Genomic DNA, 22,653 nt, shown 5'->3' with positions numbered 1-22,653 from the left:
AGTTATATTTTAAGACTACGTTAGTTATATTTTAAGGCTACGCCCCCCCACGATTTTATTAACTTACAACTTCAATGCATACACTAAGCTGAAACGCACGCTACGCCACTGGAATCTAGATAAGATAAGTTTTTAACTTTTAAGCCATTCGTAATCGGTGTTGATTTTCAAAAAGTTATTGATAAGTTTGTACTAATGAAATTAAGAAAAGTACCAGGCATTTAATTTTAATTACCTGACATTATTATTTTTATTATTCTTTATTTAATTACTTACACCTAATGTTATGATGATATTACTTATACTATAGTTATGCTTGATTTGATTGTTTTTATAATTATTTATTATTAAATAAGTAGTTAATTGTTGCTACTATAGTAGTATACTAAATATGATAATAAATGTTATTTAATAAGTAAAAAATATATTTTCTTATTTATGTGTAAGGGGCCCCCACAATGCATTCTGCCCAGGGGCCACCACATACCTACATCCGCCCCTGGTAATGTCCTTATGTCCAAAATCGTAATTGCACACACGCGTAAATATTATTACCTGTATCCCAATTATATGGTAACTACTAACTATTTTTTCAAATATATGTATTTATGTACTTTTGGCCCAGTAAAAAAATAATAAAAAAATAAAATATTGATATTCCATACGGCCCTTGAACAAAAAACTTTGAAGACCCCTGCCATACGTTATGATTAGAGGAGATCGCCAGCTCTCATTGGCTGTAGCATTACGTATGTGATAACATTATAAAATTATCAATATTATTCATTGTTATTTTGTTGTTTGTTTGCAAAATGCTCTTTTTTTCGATCTTCCTTTTGTTTTCTTAATGTATGAATTAATGTAGTTAGTATTTCGGAACTTTCTGATTTACTGGATATCTTTTTTTTACCAAGTAGGTAGAAAAGCATTCCAATGGTGAAGTCAGAATTTGGCGGTCGGACTTAAATTATAGAGTTACGACTAATTAAAATCTTTAATATTTTCATAAATACCTGGAGTAGTTACTCGTCCACTGTGCCAACTCGGACTATTTAAATTGAAAACATCTCTCATTTTTTTTATATAAAACTACCGTAAGTGATTCTCAGACTTCATAACTTCAAAACTATGTTGAACTGTCAAATTTTGACTTCGCCATAGTTTTCAGGATGCAAATCTACATTTTGTTAAACAATAAAAATTGAAAAAACAATGATGTCCAATAAAACAGAAATATATCAAAATACCTTAGAAATAAAGTTATTCTTGTACTGTAGGTACTAGTACCTAATTAACCAAAATACAATCATGGTTAATCATTTCTAACTAACTGTATAACTTACTATAGTTATATGTATAATTACCAAGTCAGTATTTAACATCATCAAGATATTATAAAGATAAAGATTATATAAAGATATCGTCTGTAAGTATTTTTACTTAAGTTTTATTTTCATATTGAAACAAAAATAATGTATATTATTAAGTGTAATTTAATAATTTATTAATAGTATATTAAAGTGATTTTATCTACTTATAAAATAAATATTAGTAACATAATATTATTTTTTTTTGTTTTTAGAAGTAAATATCCGTGCTTTATTTGATAGGTTACTGAAGACAGTACAATAATAGTATTTGTACATAAAAATATTTTGGTAGCAGCTAGTCCATATTTATAAGCAACATTTCACGGTTTTGAAAAGAGCAGTTCAAATATTGTTTATATAAGTGAGTTAAATTCTCTTGTTATATTAACTATTAGTAAATTATATCTATGCTGGTAAAATTATGGTCACCCATACAAATGTGCAGTTATAAATTATTATTTAAATTGTTTTAGACGTCTATCAAAATTATTTAAATTCATTATTGTTGTATTCTAGAGATCATTATTACTAGCTACAAATTGCCTAGTTAGTTAGCCTATTCAAGTGGTATCTGTACAGAGTTTTTAGTGTTTTTACTAACTTCAAATTATATTTCTTTGAAATCAATTTACCGACTTGCATAATTAAACAGAGTTTTTGTCAAATTCCAAAGCATTCATTAACATTTTGTATAAGATACATATTATATAACATAATTCTTTACATCTTGATATAATTTATAAACAATCAATATTTTCAGAAAAATAATTAAAGATGATGTATTCCTACCATTTACCTATCAAAAATTGATTGAGATTACTTTTTGTTTCATTTGATGAAAATTTAAGCTTACAAAAATTGGTAATTGTAGTTTAGCTGCTTGTATTTTAATGTTGTATAGATAATCAACTTACCCTACATGTCTGACTTTGTCAGGTTTTCGATGTTATGTTAGGTAAGGTTAGGCAAGAGAATGGCATTTATTTCGACTTACTGGTGTTCCACCATAATATAAATGGGGTAAATGCAAAATTTAATTTAATACCATACAAATATAAAAATATTTTTTTGCTTGGAATAAATTGAGGGAACTCAATATCTATTATGAGATCCTGTGATGATCGTGCACTAATGTATGGAATAACCATTGATTTTATAATATTCACATTAGCCATCCTAATGTTTATACTGAAAGCCGAAAATTGAATTTTTAAAAAATTAATGCAATTTATTGCTTTTAATATGAAGACTATGATATGATCGCTTATCTGTGCAACTTAAACGTCACCCTATATTTTGCTATATTTAATTAAATTATATTTATTTCTTATTGTAGGTCTTTGAATGTGTTATAAAATGGGTAAAACATCATTTGGACTGGAGAAAAAATGTTTTGCCAGAATTAATGGAACATACGGTGTATGATTAACATCAATATCCAATATATTCAAGAATGTGGTTCAAAAACACTTCTGAAAAATAATCGTAAATGTTATTTTCATAAATATTTATATTATATTTTATTTATTTATTTTTATTATTATTATTATTGTTATTATAATTTATTTAGGTAATGGTTTTGTATTAAAAGCTTTACAATCTTACTAACAGAAGTAAATTCTGCATTTTGTCATTCCAAATATGATGCGAAAGTTTTTGATGTTAGTGTTCAAAAAAAGAAAGTAGTAACTATTATGATTATTGATTACTAACAGAAGTGATTTGAATACTCAATAATTGTTTATATTTGATGAATAAATATTTCATTTTTCTGTTTAAATTTGTTTTGGTTTTTTCATTATTATTCTTAAATTAAGTTTTACTGACGTAAATTATCTTAACTTATTGTTGATTAAATTGCATTTTTTTTAACATTTGGACAATAGATAACAATTAGAATAATATTAGTAATAAGATATCGGCTACATTTTAGTGTATAAATTTGTAATGTATTTTATTTTGTTTTATTATATAGATATGAGGTTTTAATAGTTAATAACTTATAATAAACACTTATTTATGTATAATTTATGATTACATATATTATTTTATTCTATTAATTTTATTTTTGTGAACGTTCAATAAAATGTTTTTTGTATAATTTAAATCAACTATTGTATTCCAATTGAATAAATAGTAGGTTTATTCATAACTGTAAATAATTGTTTTCTCGCAACAATTATTCAATATTATAGTAAAGTTAAATATATAATCAGAAATAGTAGTACTATTAAACACAATATAATGGAGAAAGGTAGCTGTAGAAGCTATATATTTAAAAAAAACTATAAACAACGTCACCATAACACTTAAGCAACTGCATTTCTGTAAGATATTTATATATTATTTAATTTAATATTGTAAATACTCTTTGTACTATTTGTGCAAGAATTAGTGAATATTATTAGAAGGGCATTATACCCATACGTGTTGTCTCTGTCTTACTAACATACAACAAAGGAAATACTGTTTAGCGCCGCATAGAGAAGAACTTAACAGTGACTTCAGCTTTTAATTTTTTTGATAAAGCATTAAATAATGTTAAAACATTTAATATAAAAAAAACTTTATATTCTCAAACTGATGTCTTTAATTTGATTTATGTTTTCCAAATAATAAACCACAACGTTATAAACAAAGTTATTTTCTATTCGTTGTAAAATTTCAAAAACAGTTTTTTCCATGTTGCGCGTTAATAAGACAGACCACACATCCAGGTATAACGACATCTTAATAGAAATTAAATTATTAATTATGAAGTATTATTTATGTCTAATTTTGAACAGTAATAAATACTGCTTTTTCAAAAAATTAGAATGAATATAAATGTGATGTTTTGTACAAAAATTAATTAAATCAACTCGCTATCAAATTATTATAATACTAAAATACATTGGCTATCATAGCCATGATAATAATATCATATATATTATATATACTTATAGTAATATATGCTAATATAGTCCGACTGATTGTTTCAGTATCTCTTTAAGGTTAATATAATAATATATTATATTCATAAGTGGATTTATAGTTAATAGTATCAATTGTAAAATTGATCGTGACACACGTATAAAAAGTGTTATGCATGTTCATTGTTCCTTCTTGTAATTTTCTGTTTCAGTATGTAGATGTTAAAAATATGGAAGGATTGATAAAAAGCTCAATAGATGTAATTAAAGTTGTAACATTGCTGAAATTACATTATCTAATTTAATTATTAACTTTTCAAATATTTAAATATGAAATTTTGTGTAAGTTCTGAATTAATAATTTCTACAAAAAATTATGTGTATAATTATAATAACATTTTTCAAAATTTAAATTGCTGTGACCATAGCTTTTTGGAAAGCCATAAATTTAATTTATCTATTCTTAAATGTAAACAATACTTAAAAATTCTCTTACATCATCTGGTTAAATCAATATTATCTAATACGGTGATAAGTAAGTGCCGTTACTTACCAAGTTGATTTCACGTAATAATGTAATGTATTAAATTAAGTATTTTCTACATAATAATTAGGAAAAGGTTTTGAATGTAAATTGTATTATTTTTTTTGAAGGTCCGAAAACATTGCTTTTGAAGAACAAAGTTAATTTCATATATAAAGGAATTAAAAGATGTAATTTTTATTTGAAATTTTTTATGTTTTTAAGTAACAATTATATAGGAATGAAAAAAGTTTGATAAAAATGTAGATTAACATTCATTTCAAAAAAATAAAAATAAGTTTTTTTTTATGTTTTTACCGATCAGATAAATCCTGATTACAGTAGTACAGTCGAAATTATTGTTAACACACGTAGATTCACATATATACATTACATATACATACAAGTTACAACATTAAATGTAATTTGGTAAAGATAAGCTATTTATATAAATTGTAATTTTGTATTGCATTGTTGAGTTAACTTAATGTGTTTTATAAACATTTTATAAGTTTTTAGTTCGAAATTGTGTTTTTATTGAATTTAAAAATATTTAAAAGTTTTTATGGTATTTTTGAATGTAGGAAAAAAAAGCCATGGAAAAAATCCACTGAACAAAAATCCAGGGAAAAAAAGCCAAATTACAATAATTAAATATATATAAATTAAAATTAAAGTATTATTTAAAAAAATTTTACACATTATTTGTCATATTGTATACATATATAATATATATATATAATTATTAATACACAGGTTAACATATAACATATTATTCATAGTAATAAATATATTTTAGATTCTAAACAGCAATGAATGTATTTATGTATTGATTTTATTAAAAAAAAAGTTTAAATTAAAAATATATATATATAAATTTATTTATTTCAAGATAGCATGTATTTCATACTGCAACATGCACATTTAAAAAAGAATCACCCTATAAAAAGTATATACATTTATACTTATACATATCTAGAGTGTAAGACATAAATCAATTGATTTCAAGATAATATCCACAAAATATCATATTATTTTTATTCAATGTATTTTATATATGAATACGAACAATACAGTATGATCAACTGTGTTTAAAATTTTAAATTAATTAACATATAATCTGTGTATTAATAATTTTATATATATATGTATACAATATGACCAATGTTTAAACATTTTGAATAATATTTTAAATTTTATTTTTTGTATATTTTATTATAATTATTTTTTATATATTTGACAAATAATGTGTAAACAATTTTTAAATAATACCTTATTTAATACTTTAATTTTAATTGTTATAGGTATATTTAATTATTTTCTGACTACAGGTATTTTTTTGATACTACAGCATTTTTTAAGGCATTAAGTCGTATTTTTAGGGCATTTTTCTTATTTTTAATGGAATTAAAGGCCGTTCCTTAATAATAATATTAACTTATTAGTTAATAATAAGTTGATAAAATAAGAAAGAATAATTTTATTATAATATTATGTGAAGCGGTACGTGTAAATGGCGGCAAACTGCTACACGATCTTCACTGATAAAAATATAAATAATATCAGTTACCACAGCCCATGAGACAATAATAATATAGGAGTTCCTTGTAGTAAAAAAGTGTCCGTACTATGTCGTGCCCGTGGGGCTGTGACGGTTGGCTCTACCGATGGCGTCATCGCGCGGCGTCTCCGTCGACGTGGCGGTTACTCGTCCGTCACAGTTGGCACTACCGACGGCGTCTACTAACGGCTGCCAGCCTGCTGCAGCAGCAAGCAGCAATGCTGTCGGCTACAACCACGAATTAAGATGATATATTGGATACGGAACGAAGTGCCTTATCAACTCATATTTCGACGCACCAATTTCTTACGTTACGTCAAGACTGCTAGCGCGATCTCATGGACATTGTTATGAACAAGTTGTGATAATTTATCACATTTCTCGCGTCTTTTTCAAAAATGTGATATATCGAATCATATTCCATGTATTGAATAATAATAATATTAGATATTAATATATAATAACAACACAGATATTATTTATCTATAATTCTAAATGTTAGGTTACAATTTGCCACATTTTATCCGTGCCATTTGCATACCACCTGTATTTTTGATTTTGTAAATCACGATGTCCTGGATAGACAAATGCTGTGTAAGAAACTGTTCTGGTAATAGTAAATCACGGTTTTCAATACCAAAAAATGCCCTGAAAAATGGGAAAAAGCAGTGGGAATAACTTTGGGTAAAAGATCGAGTGTGTGGAGATAATTTTTCGAAAGAAAATATAATAGATACTTGGGTGTCTGGACAAGGAACAAGTGCTTATTCAGTAAGCATATTTTACAATATTGATTGATATTTTTTTCATTGACCTTCTTTCTTATTTACTCAACACCAACATTTATTTTACCTTAGATATGTTTAAAAAAACTTCGATTAAAAGAAGGAGCTATACCAACTTTATTTTTTGGCAAAGGCAATTCAGATAAAAATGCATTATGTGTAAGTACATATAGTTATATATTATACAGAATAGTAAAATACAACATATCATGCACCAGTATTAATCTTATTTTCATCATCAGGAAAATGTGAATTGTAGGTCAAAATGAAGCTGAACAAAAACATCTTTACCAAATGTTGTATATACTGACCAAGATGTTTCAATTGTGAGCATTTCTAAAATATGGTTTTAAATTGAATTAACAAGTTTACTTATTATCTTTTACAATTACAAATATTTTGTAGGAACCAATCGCTGTTTATAATAAAGTCGCAGAATGTTCTGAAATGTCTTCAACGAATTATATCTGTGAACCACAATATGACATATGAATAATATTATAGAAAATTCTATTAAATATCATTTAATTTATAATTAAATACTTTTGTAGCATAATATAATTCAGGAATCTTTATTTGATTTAATAAATAAGCGTGTGGCTATTAAATTACCAGAGAAATGGTATACCTACTGATGTTTTGTTAAATAATTTTGAAAAGACCTAGTAATAGAGTTAAAAAGAAATTTTCTAGAATAGAGTTTCTCAAGTCATCTTTTGCTCTATATCCATTATATATATATATATATCACCTGACCTCTGTCGATCTGAAAAAAGAAGACTTCCTGTTTTACTACAACGCATTGAGTCTCCGATTTTATTTTATTTCAAATAAAGATATAATTTGTAAAATAAGTCAAGCTTGTTTTAAATAGTAAAGTGCATACTATTTGAATGTATAGTTTCCCAACTTTAAAATATATGTAATAAATTTAACCAAAATATCTGTTGTAGAGTTTACTTCCAGAAGGTTATAAGTATAAAATTGTTGAAAATAAAATGTTTGAAATAGAACACTTTATTGTAAGGCTTGAAATTAATGATTTTGGAATAGAAGATGTATCCCAATGGATATCAGCCTTAAACACTAAAAGTAGAACAACATATCTAACTTAAAATGTTAGAAAATCAACATCCATAAATGTTTTACTTAAGGTAATAACAATTTAAAAAAAGGTACTGGTTTGTTATAGCCACGGCGAGTGAAAACATTAAAGTTTATATTTAAAAACATACTAAGTATGTGAATGTATTTTAAAACCTATAATAATTAGAGACAAAAGTGCTTGTTACTATTATGAAAATTAATGACATTATGAATAAAAAGCTAGTAAATAATTGTTTTCAAAAAATAACAAAATCTAATATTGAAATGTTTACTATAGAAACGTTACCGTTGCCACCATAACACTAGGCCAAACAAATTTGCCACTCCAAATCCAAAACATTTTGGTTGCAAGGCTACATTATGTTTAAAAGTGGTTCGAGATAATACAAATTTACAAACCAATGTGAATCACTGTAAGTAAAATAATGGGGACATTAACTTTGAATATAAAAAAACTGAAAATTTTGAATTTTTTTAGAAATGATAATGATTCTGATGAAAATATATTTTTGAACTATAATACAAAAGCAATTATAGATCTTAAACATATTCATAATCATGAATTATTGTGTGCTGATGTATTAAAATACAGAATCCCAAACAAAGAAGTGAAAGCACATTTTTTGAAGTTATTTGAAGAAGGAAAAACTCCATCAAAAGCCCTTTTTTCATATAAATCACAACTTCGTCTTGAAAAAGGTAATCACTACTATGTTTATGCTGGTGATCGAGGTGAATTGCCTAATCTAGAATGGGTATACAATCTTTATTATAAAGAATTTAGTAAATATTTTGGTGCTTCTCATGGCCAAGAAATGCTAACTTCACTGAAAGATGCAGTTGAACAATATAATGTAGACTGTTCTGAAACTTGCGCTCTAATAGACACTTTTGAAGATGGAAATTTTGTTATTACCATTGCAAGTCCATTAATGAAAAGAATAAGCTCTGGATTGAATGAAAGCGGGGAAATTTTATTTATTGATGCATCGGGGAATGTCGATCGTTATGGTTGTACAATTTTTCTTATATACACAAATAGCTGTGCAGGTTACTGCACAGGTTACTGTGCTTTAAAGGGGCTCATTTTTTTTTCAATATCACATTTATATAGATATTTTACAAAATTAAATTCTATAATTGAGGCTTTATATAAGCTGTTATGTTAAAACAATATTTATGTTATACACTTGTGTCCATACTATTTGTATCATTATCACCATTATAATGAATTGTTCTTAAATGGCGCAACATATTTTTTTTTTTAACAAAATTTTTTTTCACACTGTGGACAACTGATTTGTTTTTGTTTTTGAACATTTTCAATTAAGCCATGCTTGATTTTAAACCATGTGTTTAAAATTATAATTGATCATAACTCTAATAAATATGTAAGCATTGAACAAAATTGTAATAACTATTTACCAAAAATATTTCAAATTCTTTTTAAACTTACAACTAAAACAGGCTTGTTCAATACACTGTACATATCATTAAAATATGTTCTTATACTTCCATGCACACAAGTTAAGAGTGAACGAGTGTTTTAAAAACTAAAAATTTAAAAAAACAAACATAAATCTTCATTTAGCCAGCAATATTTGGATCCTTTAACTGATATATTTGTTGAAGATGATATCAATCAATGTATAAGCAAAGATAAAGTTATTGATATGTTATAGGATTCATTGCAAAGAATTAAAAAATTACTTTTTTAATAATTTAATGTTAATTTTTAATTCAAATTTTGTAATTTATTTGTAAGATTGTCAAGTAACAATGTTGGCTTACATTTTTATATTTATAATATTATATTTTTATATTGACAAAGACGTTGGAAAAAACGACCTAACTTTATTAATTATGTATAAAATAGTTTTAATATTTTATTAAATGACAGTTAAATTTTTTTTCGTTTAAGTTAAAATTAAGTTTGTAGGGAGCACATTCAAAATTAGTTAATCAGGGGCCCAGTCATGAGCCAGACCAACACTGGTAATATGTATTATGTATTTATGTATATAGTATAAGTGACTAAAATAAAATATAGAAAAGTGTAATACAGTATGAATAATATGATATTTATGAATACCTACTTTACATTTTTTCATACCCCCCCCCCCCGAAATTTTTTCCCGTGTTCGCCCCTGTTTAGTTAGTATAATATAATAAGCCCTGGGCTTTGGTGTAAATACATTATAAAAAAAATTGGTACATAACTAAATAGATTTAATTGTTCGTCAAAGAAAGATAATTTAAGAATAATATCAACGATTCTAAATTAACTATTTAGAATGGTGGATTGGAAAATAATTTTATTTATTTATGTTACAATTTTCTAAACGTGTGAGAACACATTAACATATTGGAGGAACAATAAATCTTATAAAGTTTTAAAAGTGATCAAAAATTTTCAAAATTTTCAAAATTCAAACAAAATTTTTACAACTTATAATAATTAAATTAAGTTGAAAATTAAAGATAATATAAAAATTGTAAACATTTTAATATTTTATTCTAAATTTGTTTCTATTCACCACATTGTATGGTACCCTGTTGACATTAAAAAATAGATAATTAATAAACATAAATATGTAATACAAATGTATGGGAAAGAAAGTATTAATTTGATAAACTCAACGTAGGTAGCTGAGAATATTATATTATTAATTTGTTACATGATCTTCTTGTTTTGTATTTTAGGGCACATTTTATTAGTATTCTAGTCTTTAATTGTTTGCGGTCACAAAGTTGTAGATTAATCTACAATTGTGGTTATTCATCAGTTTATACCTAAATTGTAATCATCAGATAATTACCATTCGAGCCCTAAATTCTAACACTGTATTAGATATCAATGATTACATATGTGTAGTTCTTTTTTATGAAAAAAAAATATTAATTTAATTTTTTTTAAATATGCCATAATTCCGAAAAAATAGGGGTTTGCTAATAATTGATAACTTAGTTGCCAATAAAAAGTAGACTTATAATTTATAAACCTGTTTTAGACATATTAATAAAAAACATGAGTTATAAGCAAGAAAACCCTAAGATAATGTATACAATTATATTAGGATGACAGATATACTTGGTTGAATAAAAATAAAACAATGTTTTTTAAGAAATATACATATCAAATATAATTTGTGAAATACAAATATTTATCCATATTTAATATACTATAAAAAATAATACATTCTACTCAATGATGAAATATCAATAAAGTATACAATACTAAATACCAAATTTTTAAACAGTAAGTAATAATAAAAAAAAAATAATATTGTTGAAAGTTAATGGTGTTTGAAAATTTTCTTTTAGCTCAAGATACTGTCCAGAGTGCTGGTTAATTTCCCCATCAAAGTATTCTACACAAGACTAAACAATGTGATCCTGGCCAATCTTTTCTCTTAACTCAATGGTAGTTCTAGGTTTAGAATTCTGCAGAGAAAAAATTATTTATGTTAAAAGTATTTCTACAATAAAATTGTCTTTTTTTTTTCAATGTGTATTTAAATATACAATTCATAAATAAACTATCTATTTTAGAGTTAAATAACTATTGGGTTGGGAATTCAGATCAATTTTATATTAGGTATAGGTATAAGTTGATATTTTTAAAATGGAAACAGCAATAAACATTCATTTATTACATGTTGGTACAGTAATTAACAGTCAATTTACTTAAACGTTTTGAAAATAAAAGTTGTGTTGTACACAAACATATATATATATATATATATTTATTTATTTATTAGTGAGTGAACAATCTTCTTTAGCATGGAAATCAAATTTCCAAAAATATTTGATTGCTGAAATACAACATTCCTTCTTAGCTGCTTTTTTTGTTGACCCTATAAAATATAAATTTATAGTAGAAATTATTTTTAGTGAATATAAACAATATTTATAATAATGTTTTTTTTTTATTTATTAGTGAAGATATCTCAACGCCTAAGCTATTGACCAATAATTCTATTTATTTATGTTTTATATAATAGTGATTAGATAAAAAAAATCATATATCATATTATTAGAGTTTACATGAAATGGAATTTTGAAATGTTCATTCAGAAATAAGTTCAACAAGTATCTAGAGCAGCGGTTCTCAACCTTTTTATAGTCACGTACCACCTACACAATTTGAAAATTTTTACGTACCACTAGACAATTTTTTCGCTTATTAATAATGTATACGTTTATGTTATATGTAAAGAATTTTGTTAATAAATTAATTTTTTATAAAGGTAGATTTTCTTCACGTACCACCTATGAGCTTTCCACGTACCACTAGTGGTACACATACCACAGGTTGAGAACCGCTGATCTAGAGCAATATAATAAAGTTTCAATAATATTACCTAGTCCAAAAAATAGAAAATTGTCTATTTCATATTTCACTCGAAAAATTGATGGCCTTTTTGAAAAATGAATAATTTCGATTAATTTCATACCGGGCTTCATATGATTTATTAGCTGTATTGGATTGTAGTTACTTGGATTGTCAGGAAACTTTTTCATAGCACCTATCTAAAATAAAAAAAAACTTAAGTAATAAAATTATAAAATGGTGTGATGTACCTGTGTATAAAAACTAAAATTAAAAGTTAATTCATAAGTTATGAGTATTTTTACCATTGTAAATTAATAGTATATCTTAATATACTTATAACTCACTTTAAAATTAATATATAATAAAAAGCCTCTGTGATAACATAGATAATAATGTTACCTTAATTCTTAGAAGAGGTCTATTCACTCTAAATTTTGCACAAACGGAATTAGAATTAAATTGGAGCTGCTGAGTGTAAAATTTGCTATGTTACACACTAGTAAGGCGGAGACAACACATGTGGGTGTGGTGATCTCTTAAAAATAAATTTTAAACAGTAAATAAATGATTATTCACCTTTGGCATTGATGACGATTTTATGGCATTAAATTGTTCTTGTAAATTAATAGCTTTTGAAGCAGGCTGCAGTTTCCATTGAAGAAATAAGTTATGCATAGCTAATGAAGCGAAATGTGGCCATGGGAAATCCTCCTGTGGGTATCTTTTAGGTTTAGAAATCATACCAATTTCTCCACCTTCCATCTCTGTTTTCATGGAAGATTTTTTTTTCTTTTCTATTTAAATATATGACATTATATATTTATATACATACTATATTAAGCAATATTAAAAGTTAATTAATTCAACACTTATAACCTACCAGATTGCTCACTTATTTTTTTGGCCAACATAATGCGCAACAAATTTTCACATGCCTTTTGTTTAGCTTGAGTCTTGGAAGTGTGATTTGCAGTATACTTATGACCATCAATCTATTTTTTTTTTAAAGTATACATTATTAATTATTATGATATCAAATCAAAAAATAAAGTTTTCTAATTCATTTATAACTCAACATTTATCTTACCTCAATTGTAGCAGTGTAACCCAACACATTATTATTATGTTTGTGCTCTTGTAATTGAATAGGCACATCTTTAAACAACTCAGAAAAGATCATTAATGGAGTTTTGGGGGATACTAAACGACGCATTTGAGCATTCAGGTGCTTTTTCCATTCTTTCTTCTTAATTTCTAACATAAAAATAAATTTTATAAATTAAAAAAATTAATTAATAAAAATGACAGTTAACTTAATTTAAAAAGAATTGCATACTTTGTTTGATGGGAAATTTTGTATCTGATTTCTTGCTAATTGATTTTTCTTCAAGCTCTATTTGCTCATTCTATATAGAGTATAGACAATAAAACAACATAAGTAATGTTTATAAACGTGGTGAAGAAGTATTTTCAGTTAGCACAAGACACATATACTTTAGCAGATAATACATCAAAATAATTTAGCATAAGTAATAATAATAATAATAATTATTATTATTATTATAAGAGGACAGTGTTTGATCTGCCATGGTTTATGTAGTTGCCAAAAAAGCTAAGACACAATCCATCAAAAGTGATGATAAAATATCACTGACTTGGACTTTAAATAAACACATTAATTGTGTATATATAGAATCCTATTTGTCAGATGAAATAATAAATACCATCAAATTAATGATAGGGTTTACAAGTTACTAATCGCAATAAATTGAAAATATAAAAATATGATTAATTAGTTAAATTAATAATCAAATGAAACTAAAAAATACTCAAATTATTTTTTCTTTTCAATATTTAATTTAATTATTAATATTAGGTTATCATAAGGGAATTATATATTGATAATTGATATAAAATTTAAAAAAGTATTGGTAACAAGTAATAGCTTCAATCATACTGAATTTTCATCACCGCAATAAATTTTAAGTTTAGCTGTTTCATGTTTAGACAAGACACACCAGGAATTATATTTTCAATCTATAATCCAAAAATGATATGGATCGATCAAATCTGCACTAAGACTCTGAAATAGATGTGCTGTAATTTTAAAATTTGTGAGAAATTTAAATTTATCAGAATATATAGACGTGTTTTTTTACAATGTTATAGTAATTAGTTTTTAAATCTATACAAATATTAATGGTTTCATGTCATATTAAATATTACATATTTCATAAACCTTTCATTTTAAATACATAAAAGTAATTACTAATTAGTATTCACTATAAAAAATTAATATCGCTCAAGGCAATGGTAAATAAATTTGTATATTTTAAGACTTGTGGTGTTAGAGTTTTGATGTATATAATATATATAAATATAAATATGAGTTTGTGATCATTGCAATGGTTAAATGTAAAAACATAGCTGTATACCTTAACATCGTTAACTGGATAAGTTTGAGTAACCGAGATTGTCAATATTTGAGTTTCAACAACTGGTTTGGGACATGTTGATAGTAATGGTACATCTTGCAAAGGCATGGGTTGTTGTTGAACTTGATTTTCCATTTCACTAGTTGTTTTCTAAAAATAAAAGCAAATATATTTTTTGTATTAGATACAATAAAATAAATAATATAAATATATTATTATTACAACCATTTTCGTGGGAAGAAAACAAATAGCTAAATAACTAATTAAGGGGATATCCAATCATATGTAAAAGTATAGTAATGTAGCAAAAAGTGAGAAAGCAATGAGTGGCTTTAGGCGGTCGGAAATATTTTCCCAAAACAGCTTTAGAATATTGTTTATTTTACTAGTAATCGGACGGCACATTTTTTCTTTCAATTATTAAAGGTTTAAAATTATTTAAAATTGAATACTGTTTTTTTTTCTTTTAAACATTTATAATAGTTTAGATTTTAGTAGGAAAAAAATCTTTGATCCATCACAAATCAATTAAATTATATCTTTTTTTTCTGAATCAAAATAAATATCAAATAAATAATGATAATAACAATAAAACTAGTTTTAAAAGCTTACTGGTGTAATACAATTTGCCACATTATTCATTGTTTGCTGCTTCTGCTACTGATATTGTTGTTTAAAAATTTCAACCTTTCTGATATTAGACTGATTACCGTCACTACCGCCACCTAAAAAATAACGATAATAATATTAATCATTAATAGAAAGTATTAAAATTGAATTAAATTATCATTATTAGGCATTTATTGCAAATTACAACAAGTCTATTAACCAATTTATGTACAAATTATAGAAAAATATAAGTGTTATCAACAATTTATATGGTACCAGAACTTATTTTACAAAGATCTTATTAAACAATTTTCTTATTTTACTAAATTATCATGATACATAAGTACATAACCCTCCACTATAGCAGTGGTTGCTAATTTTGCACTAGCCATTCACCTTTCTACCTAATCATTTTAGATTCTTTAAGAGAACAATTTTTACACTAAATTATACAGAGAAAATAAACCCATCATAATTCTATTATTAATTTTAACGACTGAATGATCTTTATACAATATTTATTAAATTTACAATTTTTCTTATTATACGTGATAATATTAGTTTCAGTATATTATAATTGCTGTAATGTTTTTTTCCATACCTACTTGTATTATTTAATGACCTAAATTAATCATAGAAATAAATCTTAATTAATTAAGTCAAAATTATATTAATTACATATTTACATTTCTAAACACAATGAAAATAATTTATGAATATTCAAGATTGAAAAATGAACAAGAATAATCACATAGTATGACAATTTTTATAAAAGAATTCAAATATATTATTTGAATACAAAATGTAGGTAACATTAATTTATTATAACGACTAACTATAGGTGAGTTTGTTGGAAATACCAAAAATACAATATCTAGTAGTTTTTACTTCAAAATATTTACGTTATAATTGATTGATGTTTAACCTAATAATGCAGCATATTAATATGTGCTCACAGGGTAGGCCTTTTTAATTGTATGAGAATTTGAAGACAAACAACCGTCATTCATTTAAGCTTTAAAATATTTAAAAAAAAGCATTTATAATTCATTGCAATTTTTAGGTAAGTACCTAAATAAAATATATTGAAATAAATAAGTAAAAATTATTACTTATCTACCATTTAAAAAAAAATTTCAGTTTAAAACTGGATCAAATAAGGATAAAGTTCTTACATAATATTTACTGCTCAACAATAAGGTAAGTACCGCCTACTTATAAGAAATTATAAATTATTAAAAGTTAACTTTAAAAAATGTATTTATTTATTCAATTTAGTTTGGAATAAGAAAATTAAATTAAGTTTATGAATTAAGAAGATAAATTTGGATAAATTCATGTTTTTTTTTATACAATATTTAGATACAAGTTATTTTAACGTAGGAAATCAAAATTAAATTACTTCAGATTTTAGCACAAGAGTTGAGGTTCATACAATATATTCAATTATTATTTAATGTATGAACAAACAGGCCATGGAAATATTAAATTTTCGGTAATTTTGGACTAGATACAACAATATTGCAGACGGTAGTGGTCACAAGACGACAAAAAAAAATCAGTTTTGTTGTAGGTAGGTTAGATAAGATCACAACACTCGGAGTCCTACAATAAAGGAGCGTGTCTGTCCGTAGTGTAGCACAATAAATAAATAAATAACAAAAATCGATTTTCATTACTTGAACTTCTGGTGTTGAAAATGACCGATATACTCGCATTCGACGCATTCAGCAACAGCACTCAGCAGGCACACTGCAATTATTGCAATACTGTCGGTTGGGTGGTTAGGTCACGGTGGGACACCCACGCTCCGGCCCGGGTTAACAGACTACAACGCCATGGCGGCCGTCGTCGAAACCACCGCTATAGATATGAATGGTTGCACGACGGTTACAATTTTTTGGCCGTACAATCAATGTTTTCATCAAGAACCTAATGATTGCAATTAGCTAGCTTAGCGGAATTTGTAATCTACCGTGAACGTCACTCGCCACCGCGGCTATAGATACCATGGTTGCAATGTATGGTAACCACGGACTAAGCTGATATGTAGTAAGATCATAGAACTAATGGAAGCGACAGACAAACAGCTGATCGATTTGTTTTCATATTGCCGGAGGTTCAACATGTCGAAGTTGGCAGTGGAGGCTCGGCATGATGTTGTAACCGTATTGTAATTTAAAATCTGTAGCATGTTTCGACTGTTATCACTTTTTTCTGTGATATTGAAAATTTAAATTTTTAAAAATTAGGAAATACATTAAGCATTGCGATACGGTTACAACATCATACCGGTCATCCGCTGCCAACATTATCCCGAGCCTCCAGCTCAAGATCAACATAAATATTTTTCGGTGATCAATGGGATTTTGATAGTTGTCGCTTCTATTATGTTCTATGGTAAGATATAGTATATATATATATAGTATGTAATTTATTTTACTGTGCCAATGTATTTATAAAAAAGTAATGGTAGATGAGCTATAAGCCTACTAGATAGCGCTAGGTGTCCAACATGTACCTATTGAAAACATTTGGTGTCCAGCCCTCTACCACCCTCCAGCCATATCGTTACCAGTCCTGTATATCTTAGTCCGTGATGGTAACCGTGATGATGGCCATGATACACCACGAATTCCGCTAAAAGCGCTAGTAATCTAGAGGTTTTTGATGAAAACATTTAGAACGCTGTTCTTTTCAGCAACACATGGTACGCAACCAAAGTACCAAAGTATCTAAAGCCTAACCTAACCCATTGAATAACACACATAAAAGTAACATATAAAAATACTAAACGCGATTTAGTGTCTAGTTATATATAGGTAAATTCTTTAATAATAGAAAAAAGACCAAGGGGGGATAAATCCCCCTCCCCCTGTAAATACGCCACTGGGTCGGAGCGCACCACCTCACCACCTTACCGTCGTCGTTTAACGTTACCTGTAACCGGTACGTTCGGTTAGGTTAGGCGCGAAGACAGACGATAACATCAATAATAATAATAATAATATTTTATACGTCGAGCTCGTGACGGCAGCTGCGATATGTGTATAGAGCGCAGCACATGATACCTAGACAGAATTTTAATGCAACAAATGGGGTTTTTATTCTTTAACGATGTGCACTATAGACAACTAGCAATATTATAACGAATTAGTTTTAACTAGATTTAAAAGAAAATTCCAAATTTAGATTTTATCAAATACGTACGTCATAGGTACATAAATTAAGATGTATTTTTTGTTTATTACGTGTTTATTACATTATTATATATATTTTTTTAATCGGTTTTTTTTCGTGTGTAGCCAATTGTGCTAACGTAATCAGTATACTATTGTCCATGTCTAAAATCTAAGCATACCAAAAAACAAACAATTTTTTTTTCGATACAGAACTTTAAAATCTTTGATTATCACTTGGTTTAGAGTAGGAGGGTTGTTATGGATATGGGCAGTGAAATTATCAACAAGTATGATAAACTTTCCACGTTATTTTCGCATGTGTTCATTGTTGAGATGATAGTGTTTGAAAATTTCATGAAATTTTTAGAAGTTATTATATAATATTTTTTTTAAATAAGTTTTAATTTTACTTTTTACTATAAATTACCTTTATATAATGTTATAGGGAAAATAATCACTATAAGTAACTACTCATTAGTGATGGTATTAATCATCATTAATATTCTTCTACATATTAGAAAAAATTTCAATGTTTCACGTTTTTGTGAAATATTTAATACCTAAAACAGTAATTATCTATATTTAACAGATGTTTATCTTATAAACGATAAATATTATTATCTCATCGCATAATAAAAGCCGAAACAAACTTGTAGAATTCGCAAGAACAAAATTTTGAAAAATGCATTGCATTACGAAATCTTCAGCCAAAAACACTTCATTTTTTATAGATTTTTTTATATTCTTTTGATATAACTATTTTTTTGGCTATGTTTTAAATGAATGAAATATGGCCACTGGAATGTATATTTATTGCAATTTTATTGAAAATAATAATTAATTAACACTTGTCATTAATTATTTTATTCATTTCACCTGCATTGTCACAGACAATTGCAACGTTGGAGTAGAGACTATCGATCCGTATATTTTGGTGTCAATAATTAATTATGATTATAATAAACACTCTATACAATGTTAAGTGTTTATTAGAGAACAAAATTCCTGATGAAGAAATAGTAAAAAAAGAATATTATTATAAATTTACAATTATTTAGAGTTCTGCTACATTTTAAATAACATACCTAATTATCTAGATAAAAAGGCAGTGGTCGAACAGCAGATAATTAAAATTTTATAATTATGTATTGATATAGCTCATTTGTTGTAGAAGGTTGGCGATCACAGCTTTACATGGTATTTTTGTGTTTCCCAGTATTACGAGGACTATATAATATAGTTCAATGGTTCGAATGGGTTCGATGGTTTTGTTGGAATATACCCTATAAAATTAAAAATATCCAAAACAATTGATTAAAAAAGTCTTTTAAATTCATTATTTTTTATATGTTTACATAAAATTATATTATATTTATATGATAATTTTTTTGCATTTTAATTATAAATATAATTTAATCGAATGAAAATTACGCGCACTCGGATCACCAAAAACACGAAGAAACAAACAAGACTAATGTATGATTCACAAAACCCTATTCAAAAACAGATTAGATACTATTTGACCCGATAGGTCTCAGATAAGATAAGAAAATTACTAACCCAACCTAAGCACAATATTACATGTTATAATGCATTTCAAAACCGTACATATCCAATCAAATTGTAAAATACAGAAATATGCAAAATAGATGGCAAAATATTAATAAAACACTGTACTTCGGATTTATTGAATAAAATAAATTAAAACTTGTACTTTACCTAGCTATTTTTCGGAATGTTTAGAAAAAACATGGAAATACATATTATAAATCTGGTTCCTAATTATTATCATTGTAATCTAATATTTTGGTGTTTTGGTATATAATAAGTACACCGAATAAAAACTACCCATTGTGAACGTCGTGACATAATACGAATATCACCCTATAGTTAGCTATATACATTTTATATATATGTATAGAGAGGGAAAGAGGAGCAGTTCCAAACACTGCTATAACAAAATAATAATGTATATACAGTTTAGAGATCGCTCCCCCCCCCAATTACGTGCCTGGATTATAGACACATCTTGTTCAATGTTCATGTATCGTCTTGCTGTTTAAATGCGATGCCGTAGTGATGTGTATACATTTATATACATTATATATATATGTGTATAACATTATATATAACTATTGTTGTTATTTAATGCTTTGGTATTTCGGTGGATACTTTTATTGAAAAAAACTACCCTGCTCGTCCTTCCCTCGTTGTAACGACACGTTGTATGAATATCGTCCAATGGCTTTATACAGGGTGATTGATTTATCAAACAACACTTATTATTTAAAAAGTATTGACTTTTTTCAAAATATTTTTGTAGATAGTTTTAAGTTGTTAAAAAACCAACGCTTTTATTAAAAAATTATATTTTTAAATATTTTTATCCTAATCATTTTTTAAGTTTTTTACTTTTTTGAATGACAACATATTATATAGTTTTAATTTCATATTCCAAAGCAGAATATTTTTCTAAGTATTTTGATTCATAAAAATCGAATTTAGCGCTGGTAGTTTATGAGTTATAGGTATTTAAAGTTTAGATTGACAGAGTGGAGTGGTACGGGGTTACCCTGCAAAATGTATGTCCACTACTCCGCTTGTCTAAACTTAAAACACTTATAACTCATAAACTACTCGTCCTAAATTCGATTTTTATGAATCAAAATACTTGGAAAAATATTCTGCTCGGGAATATGAAATTAAAAAACTATGTTGTCATTCAAAAAAGTAAAAAAACATAAAAAATGATAAGGATAAAAAATATTTAAAAATATAATTTTTAATAAAAGCGTTGGTTTTTGAACAACTTAAAACTATGTAAAAAAATATTTTGAAAAAGTTAATACTTTTTTAAATAATAAGTGTTATTTGATAAATCAATCCCCCTGTATATATCTATACATATATAATATATATTATATATGTGGGATGTAGATGTTGAGGGGGGAGGAGAAGAGGAGCAGTACCAAAACGAACAATAATAACAAAATATAATATACGCAGTTAAAAGGAAAAACGACGAAATATCTCTTACCCGAATATTTGTTCCATCGGTGTTCAAGAATTTTGTTTTTGTCGAAGACAAGCAGCTGCAGGTCGTTAGTTTGGTGCATTTCGTGGAACTCGCGTATACTATATATATATATATATATATATATATATATATATATATATATAAAAACACGTTTTCGAATAAACGTCCCGAAATACAAGGATCGTTTGTCACTGTCAAACTACAACAAAGGGAGGTGAACAAAGATTATCGATTGCCGCCATCGTGGCACCGAAGGAAAAATATCTAAAAAGGGGTCCTATAAACGCTTTATCTCTTCGAAGTAATCGCAGGACCACACGGGGTGCATTTTTAACGCACCCACGCATCGTGACCGAAATTGAATTGTGTAGGTAGCAGGAATTTCAAGTAAAACTCACAAAACACGAACAAAAAATACATTTTTAACGAATGATTCATAATAAATAAATATGTATATAGTGTTTGAATTAAATATTCTTATTTTCATAATAACTATTTAATTAATTAAAACTCATGTTAAAAAAAAAAAATTGTTCAGGTTATACTTCAGATTTAGGTGTCCAAAAATATTGCCTCACGTTTTAGTTTTTTTAAAATTATTATAGAATGATAGGTATAAGATAATAATATCTGAAATCAATATTTTTCCATTTACTCTGTGTAAAATATTATGTAATTATTTTATATGCAGCTGACAGTTCTAATAAACTTACTAATCTATATTCATATTTCATTTTAAATATGCATCAAAATATCGGAAATTTCGTGCAGAACTATAAGGTTCTGATATCATATT

The 22,653-nt window shown here is 26.2% G+C and overlaps 1 protein-coding gene and 1 long non-coding RNA gene across 4 annotated transcripts; one reads left to right on the top strand and one right to left on the bottom strand.

The window, feature by feature from the left end:
* The first annotated feature begins 794 nt into the window (after nucleotides 1–794).
* Nucleotides 795–3,187, top strand: LOC149060283 (uncharacterized). Its single transcript, XR_016190434.1, has 4 exons — nucleotides 795–1,426; nucleotides 1,583–1,731; nucleotides 2,707–2,855; nucleotides 2,941–3,187. It is a non-coding gene; the product is annotated as an uncharacterized LOC149060283 (long non-coding RNA).
* An 8,191-nt stretch (nucleotides 3,188–11,378) lies between these two features.
* On the bottom strand, nucleotides 11,379–17,712 carry LOC107170983 (uncharacterized). 3 transcript variants are annotated; one of them, XR_016190396.1, is made up of 10 exons: nucleotides 17,318–17,710; nucleotides 15,642–15,754; nucleotides 15,030–15,179; nucleotides 13,931–14,000; nucleotides 13,682–13,848; nucleotides 13,475–13,586; nucleotides 13,171–13,388; nucleotides 12,623–12,791; nucleotides 11,946–12,115; nucleotides 11,380–11,702 (listed from the first exon to the last, which is right to left on the bottom strand). XR_016190396.1 is itself a non-coding variant. In XM_015521215.2 (9 exons), exons 2-9 carry the CDS (start codon nucleotides 15,669–15,671, stop codon nucleotides 12,009–12,011), a joined length of 1,023 nt encoding a protein of 340 aa, XP_015376701.1. In that variant the 5' UTR covers nucleotides 15,672–15,754; nucleotides 17,318–17,710; the 3' UTR covers nucleotides 11,379–12,008. The 3 variants fall into 3 exon arrangements, 2 of the variants coding, with proteins under 2 accessions (XP_015376701.1, XP_089076455.1); XM_015521215.2 differs by having other exon boundaries at nucleotides 11,379–12,115; XM_089220329.1 differs by lacking the exon at nucleotides 11,946–12,115 and having other exon boundaries at nucleotides 17,318–17,712.
* Nucleotides 17,713–22,653: the final 4,941 nt, after the last annotated feature.

This window comes from Diuraphis noxia, unplaced genomic scaffold (genome assembly GCF_037042655.1).
Source record: "Diuraphis noxia isolate RWA-SAM2 unplaced genomic scaffold, SU_Dnox_SAM2 contig0001, whole genome shotgun sequence".
NCBI lineage: Eukaryota > Metazoa > Arthropoda > Insecta > Hemiptera > Aphididae > Diuraphis > Diuraphis noxia.
The sequence above is the reverse complement of the archived record's forward strand: the minus strand, read 5'-3'. Positions and strand labels throughout refer to the sequence as shown.